The 15,938-nt window shown below is 42.4% G+C and overlaps 1 protein-coding gene across 7 annotated transcripts in view; it reads left to right on the top strand.

The window, feature by feature from the left end:
* PARP11 (poly(ADP-ribose) polymerase family member 11) overlaps positions 1-15,938 on the top strand; it is a 34,485-nt gene that overhangs the window by 12,056 nt on the left and 6,491 nt on the right. For 4 of the 7 annotated variants that reach the window (XM_081249627.1, XM_081249629.1, XM_081249631.1 and 1 more), the window contains 5 exons: positions 5,899-6,027; positions 6,890-7,010; positions 9,325-9,400; positions 12,428-12,500; positions 12,580-12,710. In XM_081249627.1, the coding sequence (XP_081105753.1) occupies positions 5,899-6,027; positions 6,890-7,010; positions 9,325-9,400; positions 12,428-12,500; positions 12,580-12,710 (530 nt within the window). Of the gene's footprint in view, positions 1-5,898; positions 6,028-6,889; positions 7,011-9,324; positions 9,401-12,427; positions 12,501-12,579; positions 12,711-15,938 lie in introns of those variants that run through there. The other 3 variants (XM_081249628.1, XM_081249632.1, XM_081249633.1) reach the window with 2 other exon arrangements.

The raw sequence follows: 15,938 nt of genomic DNA, 5'->3' as shown, positions 1-15,938 counted from the left end.
AAAAGCATTTGACAAAATCCAGTATCTATTCCTGATAACAGACCCTCAGCAGCCTTGGACAAGAAGAGAACTTGTTCAGCCTGATACGGGGTGTGCAGGAAAGGTTAACTCAACAGGCCTGGGTTGCTCAAACCTTGTACATTCTCAAGAAAGGCCTGTTTCCATGACTGTCCTTTGCCTAGCTCCAGAGAACTGAACTCCTGGAATGGTTTGTCTCATGAGTGTATCTGCATGCCTGAGAACTTCAGCCATGCTCCACCAGTCTGTCCAGAAAGTTTATACTGATTTATGGTGAGTTCCTTCCCTCTGGATATCTGGAACTTCAGCAGCTGATGTCATTCACACAGGCGCTCTAGGCTTACATGACTACCTCCCAATAAAAACCCTGGACACCTGGGCTCAGGTGAACACCCCTGATAGGCAACACTTTGCAGTGGTCACACATGGTTGCTGGGAGAATTAAGTGTGTCCTGTGTGACTCCACTGGGAGGGGCTGCTTGGAAGCTTGTACATGGTTTCCTCTGGAGTTCATCCCACCTACTTTTTCCCTTGTGTTTGTTTCACTTTGTATACTTTTACTGTGATAAACTGTAACCATGAGTAGAACAATTTCTGAGTTCTTCTCTTATGAACTAGAGAGTGGTCTTGGGGACCCCTGACACAAGGGGCATCTGCAAAATACCTGTATCTAATATCAAACTTAGTAGTCAAAGGCCAAGTGCTTCCCCACTAAGATCAGGAACAAGGAAATAATGCCTGTTCTTTATTCAGCATTGTACTGGTGATTACAACCAGTGCAGTAAGGCATGAAAAAGAAATAACAGGCATCTGTAGGCTAGAAGAAAGAAGTAAAGCTATCTATCTATCTCTCTAATGCCTATAGAAAATCTGATGGAATGTCCAAAAATCTCCTAGAACTAATAAGTGGGTTTAGTAAGGTTGCTGGATAGAGGAACCGTATCCAAAAATCAGTGTATCACTATGTACTAGCAACATTCAATCAGAAATTGAAATTTAAAATGCAATTCCATTTGCAATAGTATCAAAAATATGAAATACTTAGTCGTGAATCTTGCATAAGTGATATGCAGGACTGTACACTGAAAACTATAAAACATTGAAACAGTTAAATAAGACCTAAATAAGTCAAGAGATACAACCTAGAGCTTGAGCACAGCCTTCCCGACTCCCACCGGTGACTGTAATCCCAGGAGGGCTTTCTTGGCCGTCCCTGGTTCTCTATGTTAAATTTCTGCCTACTGTGCCATTCTGCTTGTATCAGAGCTCCGGGCCTCTCCTTAATTGTTTTTCATCAAAGATTTCCATTTTTTTTCGATAATGCTCTTAGACATGAGGTTCTCTATACTCGGTTACACATAGACTCAGTCCCCTCAGGCAGAGTCATGGATCTCTTTGTCCTTAGGATGTGCTTTTCCTCCTGCAGTAGAGCCTCTGTGTCACTGGAGCTGGAGTTGGGAGCCCACTCTTCCCAGAGTGACGCCCTGGGTGGGAGGGGTGGTGGCAGCCCCTGGTCTACTTGACTTAGCCCTCCTGCCATGAAACCACTACCCTAGAAACCACCCTGTACCTGGGTGGGAGCAATCAGGGCCCAGTATTCACAGCCGGCTGGGCCTGGACTGGAGCTTCTACCAAATGAGTGGGGACCGGGTAGAGGAAAGGAGATCGGTCCTCTGTGATGCCTGCCCGGAGTAGACCTTGTGCACTTGTGGGCAGCCTGACCCTTCCAGGGTGAAATAGGCCCAGATTGGGAGCTGGAGGGAAAGGGAGCCCGTCTTCTCGTCTGCAACACTGAGTGGGTGGGGTGGGGAGTGGTGGACCAGATCTCGGCCCAAATGCCAGACCCTTGCCTGTTCTGGAGATTTCGTAGATTTTCCTGAATAAATATTTCTCTATTTGCTAGATGATCTTAAGACAATTTCCAGAGACGTTAAATGTTGTTGTTTTTTTAATGTCCACCAGTTAAAATGCAGTTTTGCTGGGGAGGGGCCCACTGCACCCCTTACTCTGCCATTCCAAAAGTTCCACCCTGTTTGTAAGCTTTCAGTATCCAGTTTTGGACCTTCTGCCTATAAGGGACAAGGAAGTTTTCATTACCAACTATGATTTCCTCAAGGTGTTATGTTTATCCCAACAAAATAAATTATATTTTGTTTATTTTAATAAACTCGTCAGAAAGGTTTTAACCAGTCTGGAAGGTGGCATTATTTTTCTCCCATAGACCAGGATTTTGATTTTAAGCCCATCTTCCACCCGGCCTTTTAATTTGATGATCCAGATTGATTGCTCCCGGGCTCCATAAGTATTCCGGTTGAAATAGCTAGCATTGTAGACAGGTTCCACCAGCATACCCACTGCACTGGAAAATTTACAAAACGCTTTTCCAATTTATACTAGCTTTTTTGTCCTTCTCAGCCTGAAGTGCAGGAAGTATCATCGTCTGCCAGTCAAAAACCAGAAAAGCAAGGCAGATTATGGTGTTGTGGCTGATCTAATTCATTCCGCTAACATTCATTCACTGCCTTTTCCCTGGTGGACAACTGGCACACACTCCTTTTGTTGCCTGTAAATGTATTCTATCCTGGATCCATTACTACTCTGGTTACAGTATTTTAAAGTTATTCATTGAAGCTTGACCTAACTCTTTGAGCCTAATTATACAGAATAGCCATTCCTTTGGAGGACGAACTTGTAGAGAACCATAAGAGTCAGTCTTCTGAAGTGAGTCTGAGTCTTTGGAAAGAAAGCCATAGCATCTGTGAAGCAAAGCAGTCACATTCAGCTTTGGACCCAGAGGAGAGAAGGAACAACTGTCCATGTAGGAAAACGAGGCAGGGGACCGACAGCTTAGGGAAGAGCTGACCGTCCGGAGGCCTCGGGTGTTTCTAGAATCTTCTTTGAAGTGCCAGCTCCATGATTCTAGACAACATAATTGTATCTTCTCTGCTTCAGTTTTTTTCCCTAAAGTTAATTGGAGAGTGACTTCTCTTGTGCTTTGGGTTGTAGAGGAAAAAATTCGTGTAAACTTACAAGGAATTTTATAAAATTTGAAGCGCTTCAGGGCAGTGGTAGCTGTCTGTGGTGCTTCCCTCTCCGCATAGGGATGCATATGAGATGAGTCTGTCCTGCCCGCCTCCCCCCGCGAGAGCTGCTGATGACAGGATGCTCTGAAAGGACTTTTGTGAAACACGTCCACTTGTAACCTGGCTCACGGTGTGGTCTTGGGAACAGGGTGACGTAGCAAAGCACACATGTTGCATGTATGCTGTGTAAAGGGGGCTTTCGTATTTCCCATTCCCTTTTCTCCTAGATGGAACTCATAAGCCACATTTTTATCTTAACTATTTCCTTGAATCTCATCCTTCCAAATTTTTCTGGTTATTTTCAGAAGAAAAATAAACTTAAATCACTCTCACTTTCTTTGTCTCTCAGAGTAAAATGAGCAAATTATGTGAACAATAAATACTAGAAGGAAGAGCAGGTGTTGTGAATAGTTAACCTACACAACTGATCTTAAATTTTAAATCATTGCCTTTTTCATTGGGTTAAAATAGATAAGGTAAATAGTGGGCCCCAAATCTGTAGCTCTTGCTCTTAGGGTGTTCTGGTTTTCATTTCTTAGTGGCCAATCCACTTTAAAACATGAAGGAAAAATCCCGAACATAATCATAAAGCATCCCTTGGAGAGAGTTTCCAAAAGTGAATGAGAAAATAACAAGCCCCATTCCCTGAGCTCAGGTACTGTGCCTGGTACTTCACTGCAGTACCGAGCGTCACCTCTCCCAGCAGCCCCGGGAGGAAGGAGCTTTTCATCTAGGTTCTGTGAGGAGGAAGCTGTGGCCTTAACAAGACCATGGAAGCTTATCCCAGGTTACACCACTTCTGTACACTTTAAGCAATGAAATTTAAAGCAAATATTTTCCAAATTACCCAAGTATAGTACATATTCTTTGTTAAAAAAAAAACACGGGCCTCCCTGGTGGCGCAGTGGTTGAGAGTCCACCTGCCGATGCAGGGGATACGGGTTCGTGCCCCGGTCTGGGAGGATCCCATATGCCGCGGAGCGGCTGGGCCCGTGAGCCATGGCCGCTGGGCCTGCGCATCCGGAGCCTGTGCTCCGCAACGGGAGAGGCCACAATAGTGAGAGGCCCGCATACCGCAAAAAAAAAAAAGAAAGAAAAAAAAAAAAAAAAACACAGAGATATAGGAAATCACATTTTTAACAAATCAGCAGAAGCCATATAAGTTTATATGTGTGTCTAAGATGAAACACACACACACACGCAGAGAGAGAGAGAGCAAAGCCTGAAAGTTGCACAGTAAGCAAACAGTATTGATTAACCCTGGTGAAGGAAGGTGAGAGGTGCCAGGAATGGAAATGATAGTCAAAAAGAGTCTTTAGCTTTATCTTAAATGCTCTGGTTTTTTTGCAGGGAGAGATTTTCATGTATTAGCTGCGCAAATTTAAATTAATAATTTAAAAACCCTTAAAGACTGAGGACAGAAAGCCGCATTCCAGATAAAGCTGAATCTTCTTTGACTAACTTCTTCGCCCCTTTTCTGATGACCTCTTTTTCATCACAGTCTCCACCCAAGAGTGTTTAAAACTTTTCAAAAATAATGTGTACATAATATAGGCAAGATTATAACGTCATTGATAAGGAAGTATAAGGTAGTATTCTATGGTGCTTACATGGGCAGACCCTGGATCCAGACTGCCTGGGTTTGAATCCTGGCTTCCCCATTGTGTGACCTCCTCATTTATAAATTTGAGGTATTAATAGTACATATCTTAAAGGGTTGTTGTGAGGCCCAAATGACTTAATATTTGTGCAGTACTGAGGACAGCACCTGGCACATAGGAAGAGCCCTATAAGGATTACTATTATTATGATCCTAATATTCAGGAAAAACTATGATAAATGTTTATGTATCCATCCAGACTTTTTCTGTGTGTATGTACATATGCGTATACCCACACATACAGATACATACACAAACATTCACGTGGGTAAATATAGATGTATTTTTTATTAAAATCGGGTCATACTATTTCTATTTATCGTAACATTCTTTGTACTCAGCACTATATGTTATAAACATCTTTCTGTGCCACTAAATGAAATATGAATACTTTATTTATTTGGCCACGCTGAGCGGCTTGCAGGATCTTAGTTCCCCAACGAGGGATTGAACCCAGGCCCCGGCAGTGAAAGCGCCGAGTCCTAACCCCTGGGCTGCCAGGGAATTCCCGAAATACGAATATTTAAAACAAAAATCTTAACTAGTTGTGATAGTGGATCCTTTTGACCAAATACGTGAACATTTGATAAGACAGAAATTTCTTGGCATTAAACTGAGAATCTGGAGTGCTTATAGGTGTTGATACAGCTTACTTAAGTAGTTGCGTGGGCATTGATATATCCCCCTAAGTGTCTGATTGTTTGTCTTATTTGTTAAGTGTGAGGATATTCAACATTTTTTAAAATAAAGACCAGATTTTTTAATCAGATCGTGGACAGTTTAAACAAAAAATTAAATTTGTGGTTATTTCATAATCCCAAACTGAATCTTTCCTTTTTCTTTCTAAACAGTCTACTGTAGAATTTTTCTTATAAGCAATTAACCCAAAACACCCAAATCATTTCTGTAGCAGTTGCTGCTAAAAAACTGGAATGTTAAGGCCCATGTCCAAGAAAGATGTGCAGATGTGATAATCTAACATTTTAAAATGTTTATCTTCAGAGCCAGTGTGCGAGATAGAATGCTATTTGTCAACATCACTGTTGGAATACAGCTCTTTGTGAGAAGAAAAATGCTATGTGAAAAGCACACGGGTTATTAAAAGAACGATTTCTTCCTCTCTTCCCGGCACTTCAGAAGATGTTCCACAGAGCGGAAGAATTCTTACCCAAGACTACAAACAGCGAGACGGATGAGATGGACACCTCGGACACGCAGTGGGGCTGGTTTTTCCTGGCCGAGTGCGGGAAGTGGCACATGTTTCAGGTAACGCCCCTCGGGCGGAGCAGGCGGGGTTTCGACTCACCGAGCACCGTGGTGCCGGTGTGAAAAGGGAGTCCGGGCAGCACCCGAAAGAAATCAAACCTCAGGGAAGTCAGAGGGCGGAACGAAAAGAAAAATCAGAAATTCTTCTGGTCCTTTTCCTTTCCCCAGGTTTTCACAGTGTTTACTTAGAAGACACGGTGTGTGTTTTCTGTATGTCCAGAGTGCAAGCGTGACTGAGGGGTACGTGGTCTCGGCACATGTGAGCAAGGCCAGGCCTGCTTTGCTGGACAAAGGGAAGGGGAAGCGACCAAGCCGGTCTTAAACGCCTCTGTGCTCCTGGTGTTAGGTTTGGGGGTGTAGAGATGTCTTCTCCTCCAGCCTCACAGCAACCCGAAAGCAGATGCTACACTCTGTCTTACAGCCAAAGACAGTGCAACTCAGAGAAGTTACTGTAATTGGTCTTGAGCCACACAGCTCGTTAACGGTTAAGCTGAGACCTGAACCCATACTCAAGAGCTTGAGGACTTTTTTTTTTTTTTTTTTTTTTTTCTTACAAGGCTACTTAAAGAAGATTTGATTTGAGCCACTTAAGATGTGTAATTTTGGCAATAATTTGGAAACACTGTAATACTTTGGAAAAAGTCCTTATAACCAGTTATCGAAGTTTCTTTGCTGGAAATCCTTAAGCTATTTTCCATATGCTGTCTTAGCTGTGGTTCTCCCCGTGTGTTGGGAACTAGAACAGGTGATTAGTACGTTTCCTCTGTCCCTCCACTCTCTGTCTCCGTCCCCCATTACTGCCTTTGTGGCCAAGCCATTCCTGTGAACAGCTGGTAAATGAACTTTCTGGTTTGTCTTAAAGCCGGATACCAACATTCAGTGTTCAGTTAGCAGTGAAGATATCGAAAAAAGCTTCAAAACAAACCCTTGTGGCTCCATTTCTTTTACTACTTCCAAATTCAGCTACAAGATAGACTTTGCAGGTATGTTTTTTTCCCTAATAGTTGTGTGTTCTTAGTATGTTGATATGGTGAAATCTGCAGTTCTGAAAATCAGGATTAGTTGACATACTTGCAAACAACAGAGAAAATCCTTTTTGTAACACATAAAAATACCTGTACAAAAATTCAAGATTTAAAATCTTTTTGAGCAACATTGCCTTTTATAAAGGTTATTTATATGCTTATAGATACTGCCATATATGGAGATTGTCATGTATTTTCCTGTAATGCTTCTCTTCTAAGGAACACAGAACACCTCTAAGCCATTGTTTTATTCATCATCCTCTCAGCCTTTTGCAATAGGTAGGATCCGTCAGGTATTTTAAGGGTCAGTCAGAGAGGTTACACGACAGAGTCACAGGTAGCTGGATGGAGTTTTAGGACCAAAGTTCAGCTGAATGACCCATCTCTTGGTGTCTTTCCTAGAAAACTACTCTTCAATGGACACTGCCTCCTGCCACTTTCTGCTTTTGTTGGCTCTTTCACAGATTAACCAGCTAATCTGGAAATCATCCCTGCTTTATACTTCATCCATGATACATGGGCATGTTTTTAGGGACCCCATGAGAAACCTGTTGGACTCACCCTGCAGTTTCAAGCTGCCAGCCTCAGCTGTTTATTGCTTAGAGGCAAACTAAACCTGGAGGGAGAGGCTTTCTTAACAAAAGCGCCTTTGGGCTGCCCCACAGCTCAGTCCTCTAGATGTTCTTTCCTATTTTCTGTGAGTAGAGTCCTTATGACAGAGTCAGTGCTATACTGTGGTGAGGGAGGGTGTTGAAACCCTAGGAGATTCCCTTGGAGGATCCAAGGCCCAGACATGCTGCAGGAGATTTGTCCACTAAGACACTGATGGAATCAGATCTCTAATGACTGTTGTGCCCCCAGAGTTAGTTTTTTTTTTTTAATCAAGAGTTAAAGCCACTGACTAGGCATCATATATTTTACGACATTAGGCAAATAGGCTGCCTTTAAGGGGGCCCGACATTCGTCTTAGACGGAAGGTGTCAGCAGACACTTCAGTCTCGTGTACACCTGTCAGTGTTGAAGCCATACTGAGACATCACAATGTGCAGACATCAAGCTTCATGCAGAGCACGGAGTTTGTCAGAGCTTTTGGTCGGTAGCCCAGCAAGCCACATTTTCTGAAAGGATATTTTCCAGTAAGCTGTATTTTTTTGGAAGTTTTCTCTCAGACGGTGCAGTTTATTTAAGTCTTTATCAAAGAACAGGAGTCACATATAATAGCGCCAGCTCCCGCTCCTCTGTGTGATGGCACTGTTTCAGAGGCCCAGGCAGTAGCATTCCCCATGCACCACTTGTAAAGTCAGCCCCCGTGGTTCTGCCACAAGCCAGCTCGGCTTCTCTATGAAAATGGTGAAGAGCAAACTCAAAACGAGGTGGTATGAGAAGAACGCAACACAGGCTTCCCTGCACGTGCTGGGATGACCTTTCTTTTTCCCTGCGCGGTGGTCACGCCAGCGTGTGCAGATCCTAGGAGAATACGGAAAGGGCAAACACACTTCACACAGCACTGGCCTGGATGGGTGAACCCCTTTATCTTGGAGTGGAATGATGCCAGTTAGACAAGGTAAACTGACGAGAATCTCACATTAAGGCTTAGCACCTAACTTTGCGGGAATGAAGAGGGGGACCTAGTAAATATTGCCACAGCTGAGGAACAGAGGAAAGAAGAAAATGATACTTTAGTTGGTTCATTAGTCTTGCATCACTAGAATCTTTCCTGTAAGTCTGTGTTGAGTCTAGCTAGGTTTTCTGTTTTTTCGGTTTAGGTGTACAATTTAAAGAGAAGGCAAGAAATGTACAAAATTTTGAAACTCTGAATTGTACACATTTTATCATGGTAATGTATCTTTTTAATCATTTCCAAAATTTTTGGAGAAATCAAAGTAACCTTTTTCACTTAAGAAGCCAACCAGAAGATTCAGTACTGTAATTTCTTTCTCTTTCTAGTACTCTTAATTTTCCTAAGTTGAGAACTCTCCGTTTTTCAAGTCAGTTTAACCCAAGTATGGTTACAGAAAGGGATAGACCTTACATACTGAGCCGTGTATGAGGTTAGCTTCCTCCTGTGTGAGCTTAGATCAAGCGATGAAGCTGCTTTTTATGCCATGATAAACAGATGTTGGTCAGGTATCCCTAATATACTGTGCTTAGTAGCTACTCCCAAAGCTCCATGATTCCCTGACCATCATGTAGCGTGGTTAGAAATTTTCATGACAATTTAGAGCACAGTGTGTTTCTGTGACTTATCTAACATCTTTGTCTTTTTGCACAGAAATGAAGCAGATGAATCTCACCACTGGAAAACAGCGCTTAATAAAAAGAGCCCCTTTTTCTATCAGTGCTTTCAGGTATTGTGGAGAGAATGGGGTGGAAAGCCAGAGTGGGCTTTTTCTCTCTCTTGTCTTCCTTAATCTTTAACAGAGGAACAAATAAACTGAAAATGTTTCGGTAGGTTATTTAATAATCTTAATATTGATCTTTTCTGTACTGAATTTCACATTCATTGATGCAAGAGCAGTATTGTTATTTTCTGCTGGCATTTCCTTTCCTGTTGTCCTTTTCATTTCCCCTTCTATGTTTGTATTTTTCAATTCTTTAGAGCACTTTGCATGGTAGTTACAAAATGCTTTATGCTCTCTGCTATAAATCCTTAACGTAACCTACTGAGGTAAGTTTTAATTAGCTTGGAAAGACTCTCACAGGACCATCCAGTTATTTGGGCCATAAATCCTAGGTAATTACCCACTTTGTCCTCACCTGCACTGAACCCCATTGGGCAACTCCTAGAAGTAATTTCAAATCTGTAGTGACTAAAGGGGACCTGGGAAGATGGGGATGCATGGGACAGGGGCACAGCCCCCTGCTCCCTGGATCTGGGTGGCAAGTTTTCCTTTTTCTGTCTCCTGCTGTCTATAGCCTGAAAAGAGAGTATAAATGCCAGAAGAGAATAAATATTTGTTATTCATATGAATGGAGTTGAAGGGCATGTCTCCTGTTTTCTGGAACGATTCCTCAATCAAGTATTGAAATCCCTGCTGTTCAAAGAATTTAAAATGAAACAGAAACAATGCTAGCATGTGAATTGTAGGAGATGCCCATTTGTTCCTTTCAAGGAGACATTTTGAAAGGATTAAAGATAGACATTTTAAAAGTTTCCGTCAGTTAGCTTCTTGAGACTTTCGGCTTACATTTTTGGGTCATGATTTAAAAGTTACTCAAGTACTTATATAATGAATGCTCTAGTACTTCTGTGGAAGGGAGAGAATCTTACTTCCTTCCCAGCTACATCACATCCTCATTCTTAAGTGTAAGGGTTTTAATAAAGGAATTACTTATCTTCAAGGGGTGTGGAATCTGGGAGAAAAATGAGACATAATAATGGAAAATTGTTATTGCAACTGTGTGTTATTATATCTGGTACCCTTTGGTGGGGAGAAGCACTTATTGAGGTCAAGCACTTTGTTCTCTCACAGACTATACGAGCCATAGAACAAAGATAGGAGAGGGAGAGAACTAACGACAACAGAGGACAAAAAACAAGATAATAAGAGAGGAAGAACAGTTAGGATACAGCAGAGTGGTGAAGATGAGGAGGTATTGATACACCGATGTTTATTTATTACAGGAATACACTGAGCATTTTTTGACATGCAAAGTGAATCGTACATTTCCTGTCGACAAGGAATTTATAATTAAGGCTACAAACATTAAACAAACAAACAGAAATCTTCTCCATAGCTAAAAGATACATCAGGCAAAGTAAACATACAAAAAAAAAAAACAAAGAAAACCTGGGAAAGGTATTGTTACTCGGTATCACAGTCAAAGGGTTCATCTGTATAGTATTTGAAGTACTTTTTGGAATCTCTAAGTAGAAGACCAGTAACCCCTTAGAAGGATGAGAACAGAAGAATTCTTAGAAGAATTTGAACAGTTCATGCAACCTCACTCGTAATAAGGGAAATACAGATTATACCAGATTATTTCTTACCATCAGATTGACAAAAATTCTCAAGTTTGACAACACACTCCTTTGGAGAGGTTGTTGGCAAATAGGCATTCTCTACATTTCTGGGGGAAATGTCAATGAGTATAGCCTTCGAGGAGGGCACTTCGGCAGTTTCTGTCAAAATCATGAATAAATATATTCTTTGACTCAGAAATGCCATTTCAAAGATGTTATCCTAAAAATTGACACGTGGCCGTGTACAGTGACAAAGGGACAGACTTGTTCTTTGCAGCATCCTTAACAGTAGCAAAGAGTTGAAAAAGGCTAAATGTCATCAGTTGGGGACTTGTAATCAGTAGGGGTGTGTCCATGCAACAGTGTCTGCCCTGTGCCAGGCTCTGTGCTAGGATGCTGTCTTACCTACTGATATGCAAGGATCTCTAAGAACATAGTGAAAAAAAAGAGCAGCTGCAAAAGACACACGATTATGCTACCATTCGTGTGTGCAAAAAAAAAAAAAAAGGCTTGTGTTAACCTAGAGAAGTTCTGGAAGAATACCCAAGAGACTAAAAACAGTAGAGGTGAGAAGTGAGAAGAGCAAGAGGTGAGAAGCCCAAGGACTGGAGTGGGAGGGAAACCATCCACCGTTCACTTTTTTATACCTATTCATCTTTAAATCATACGATTGTGTGATCTTCCCAAAGTTAAAACGAGTTAAAAAATTTGCTAAAGATAGGCTTGAAATTTATGGATGTCTTCCATAACCTGCAGTCACCAGGAAAAGGATTCATATCAATATTATCGGTCACAGCCTTTTGCCATCCAGCTCGCCAAGATCATTGTTTTTTTCTGTGTTCACATCCAGTGGCTTAAACATGGTGGATAACTTTACTGGCTTCTGCGCTGAGTGAGTTCATGCGGACTGTGCAGGGGGATAGTGGACAATAAAGAGAGAAAGGTTTAGGTTTGAGTTAGATCTTGAAGGATGTTGAACATGCAGCCGAGGGTTTTGGATGGTATTTAATAGGCAGTATATATCTGTTAAAGAGGTTTGTTTTTTTAATCAAGAATTTTTGATCTTCTTCTTGGAAATTCCTTTTCTTCACCTAAAATCTTCCTACATTTAAAAGAAATTCTGAAAAAATAAGAAAAGACTGAATTAAACGACTACTTTTGAAATTTTAATGTTATGTAGGATTAGACGTTTCCCATCAGATGTCTCAATTCAGCCCCTAAAAAGCTGCACACAAGCGGATATTCAATAAATATTTTAAAATAAAGAAACCAAGGACTACATTTAATTTGCATTTGTCACAGTACCGCAGCATGAAAATTCAGCTTGGGAGAAAACGTCTAAGTCATTGACAGTGATTCTAATATTTTGTTGTGTCTTTTTTTTTTTTTTTTTTGTCTTTTCTATTTAAAGTTATATCTGTGAAAATGAGGCCATCCCCATGCCACTCCACTGGGAGAATGTGAATACCGACCTGCCCTATCAGGTGAGAGCAGCACTGACCAACTGCAGGTGGGAGAGGTTGGAAAGAACCCCAGTAAAACTGTGCAAACTTCTCTTTCCAGCTCATTCCTTTGCACAATCAAACACATGAATACAATGAAGTTGCTAGTCTCTTTGGGAAAACAGTGGATCGCAGCAGAATTAAAAGAATTCAGAGAATTCAAAACCTAGACCTGTGGGAGTTCTTTTGCAGGTGAGACAGTTTCTACTCTGACCCCCCTCCTTGGCCTCTGAGACTTTTACAGTCTCAGAGACGGTGAAGCACAAATGTTTAATCGTATTCATTGTCAGTGGTACCACCACGTGAGCTGTGTAGATGCACTGTACGTGTTTTGACCTGGTTTTTCAGCTCTTTTCCGCATCCTCAGGGAGAGCTGCTCTGTAAGCCAGCACCAGCATCCCGTACAACACTGTCTGACAGCCTCTTCTGCACTGCTTTCAGAGTTTCGAGCTGGGCATCGTGGCTGAATCAGCATTACCAGGGGGTCTGGGGAGCTGTTTAGTTCTGTTACTATGACTTTGTTGGCTCAGACTTCCCAGCCTGTAAGTCATTTGCTTGTTTTTAGTTTTGAAGGACATTGTAAAACGTACCTTCAAATTCCCTGCTTAGCCCAGAGTTTATGTTCTAGATTTAAAATCTCCATTCATTACTCAATTTAGGTTGGAGATGACCCATTGGATTGCTTTGGTGTGCACTTAACCTAAAAATAAAGCCCATTACAAGAAACTTAACAGGTGTTGTCCACATGAACACATTGTGCTGTATTTTTTTGAATAATAAGCATTACTTAAAATAAGTGATTTTCTGAAATACTTTTATTAAATCTGTGTTCAAGGTTTGATTTCTAATATTTTTTAATACAAGCATTTAACCTTTAGTCAGGAAAATGTCAAATAATAGAGTCTGATGTCATGAACCCTGTGTATCCATCATCCTGATTTAACATTTATCTAGATTTACCATCATAATCTATCTCCTCTTTTGCTATGTTATTGTTGTTGCTGAAGTATTTTAAAGCAAATCCCAGGCCTTAACTCATTTCATTCTCATATACTTGAAAATCAGGCTGACTTTTGTTTGGTGATAATATGCGGAATTCTTTCATGCTTCTGGTAGGTCAGTTCCTACAGCCTGAGTAAACTCCAGGTTTTATTCTCATAATAGTTTATATTATAAAATAAGGGTTTTCAGCTTGTATTCTTTGCAATTTTGAGTCTTTGGGCCCAGACCACTTTTATTTCTGACAGTACTGAGTTTAACTGAGTTTAGGTTTTATTCAGGTCTTGTTTAGGTGATTCTTCTGTGGAGGAGTATGGAAGCCTCCGTCTTCTTTGATCTTATTCTCTCAGTGAATAAAGTAAGTTTTCCTAAAAGGTTCTGATGAAGACTTAATTCCTTCTTCTTAATCAGGCCTCTGAGGTGGAATTCCTATCAGTCTTCCTCGTAATTTTAAACCTCAATTAATTCCTAGTGGTAGAAATGTTCCAGTGAATCCCCAACACATCATATACTAAGAATCTCACTGGAGATGTTTTTACTCTGTAGATGCCATTCATGATGTTATGTGAGGTCAGCCTATAGAAATCTGTGATGGGAAATGAACCTGCCACCTGCCGTGACAGCGGAAAATACTGAGTCGCATTTTAAGGACAGCCTGTCATTCTGATCTCTGCCTGAAGGACGAAAATAAACTCGTCCACCCCATTGTCATGTAACCTGTGACTCAGTATACAGGCGGGAAGCCCACATGAGTCCAGCAGATGTCAGTTTGCATGTTGTCCAGGCCTTCCTTCCTTCCTCCCTTCTTCCAGAAATATGTTCCAGAACCAGCTTTGTGCCAGGCACTGTTCTAGGCACTCGGGATGTAAGAGTGCACAGGACCAGAGCTTGGACAGAAGTAGGTTGTGTGTGGGGTGTCACGGAGCACTTCCTAAGCCCGTGTCATCTAGGCTGGACGCGGGAGGAGAGGGGAGGGCACCCCAGGCATCGGGAGCAGCATGGGCCAGAGATCGATGACAAGAGGGAATGTACAATATTGAGAGGATTTCAAATAGGACAGAAGATAGGATGAATGGTGAGAGAAGATGCTAGAAAAGGACTCGGGAGGTAGAGCGTGCGGGGGTTTGTGGGAGACCCACGGGGTGGTCGTGTGATTTCCTCCATCAGCCTTATGAGTTGGACTGACCTGGCGTCTGGGTCAGAGGGTTGGCACAGGCCAGGCCACGCGGGGCCTTGTAAACAAACTAAGGGGTTTGGGTTTTTTCCCTGGGACAGTGGAAAGCCATTGCAGGACTTTAAGCAAGGGAGTGATGGAGCTGATGTGCATTTTAGAAAAATGATTTATCAGGCTGCACTGTGGAGAAGGCGTTTAAAGCAGTGGTTCTCAGTTAGGGGTGATTTTGCCCACCAGGGGACATTTGGCAAAGACTGGAACTGTTTTTGATCGTCGTGGGGTAGGATGGGGGTGACCACTGCATCTGCGGGGCGGAGGGCAGGGGTGCTAAACATCCTGCGGTGCACAAGACGGGCCACACGACAAAGAGCTCCCCAGCCCAAAACGTCGGCAGTGCTGAGGTTGAGAAACTGGTTAGAAAGGGTGACCAACCAACTTAGGAAATTGTTTCAGTCGTTACAAATGGGACACACTGGATGGCCTGAGTCAAGGTGCTGTCGGTACCACTGCAGTGAAGAGGACTGTTCTGAGCTATTAAAGATATAGAATGCTATTGCCTGGTACTCGGTTTAACGTGCATGATGGGGTGGGTAGGGGAGATGGGAAAGATAACTCCAAGGATTCAGACTTATTTGTTCTCACTGACTGAGGGAAATGGGTAGGAACAGGTTTTGGTCTGGGGAGGACGGGGCGGGGTCAGCAGTTGACACGCGGGTTGGGAGCTCAGGAGAGCCGTGTAGACAGAGATACAGGTTTTGGAGTTACTGGAAAGTGTGGGGTCACAGAAGCCACAGGAATTGATAAGGTGACCAGGTATTGATGTCGATTAGGAAAAGAAGGGGGTAAGGACCAAACTCTGGAAGGAACGAGCAGAGGAGGAGAAAGCTCAGGGAGGAAGCGAAGTGACCACATGAAGCGGAAGAAAACCCATAGAATGTGGAGTCACGGGAGCCAAAGGAAGAACCTGGTTGACACAGGTATGTGTCATCCTCAGGGTCACATACGGCAGAGACGCCAAGAAAGATGAATGTTGAACATGTCCTTTGGATTTTGCAATAAAATATCCTTGGTACCTAGGCGAGAGCAGCGTTGGTAGAGGCTATACTGTGTGTACAGCAAACGCCGGCAACTCTTTCAAGGCGCTGGGCAGTGAGGAGAGTGAGAGATGTGAGAAGGTGGGGATGTGGGCGCGGGAAGGGCGCTTGGTTTTGTTTTTCGAATTTAAAGATGGGAGAGACCTGAGGAGA

This window comes from Mesoplodon bidens (assembly GCF_964165515.1).
Source record: "Mesoplodon bidens genome assembly, chromosome: 11".
NCBI lineage: Eukaryota > Metazoa > Chordata > Mammalia > Artiodactyla > Ziphiidae > Mesoplodon > Mesoplodon bidens.
Note: the sequence above shows the minus strand (reverse complement) of the source record. Positions and strands in the feature narration are given on the sequence as shown.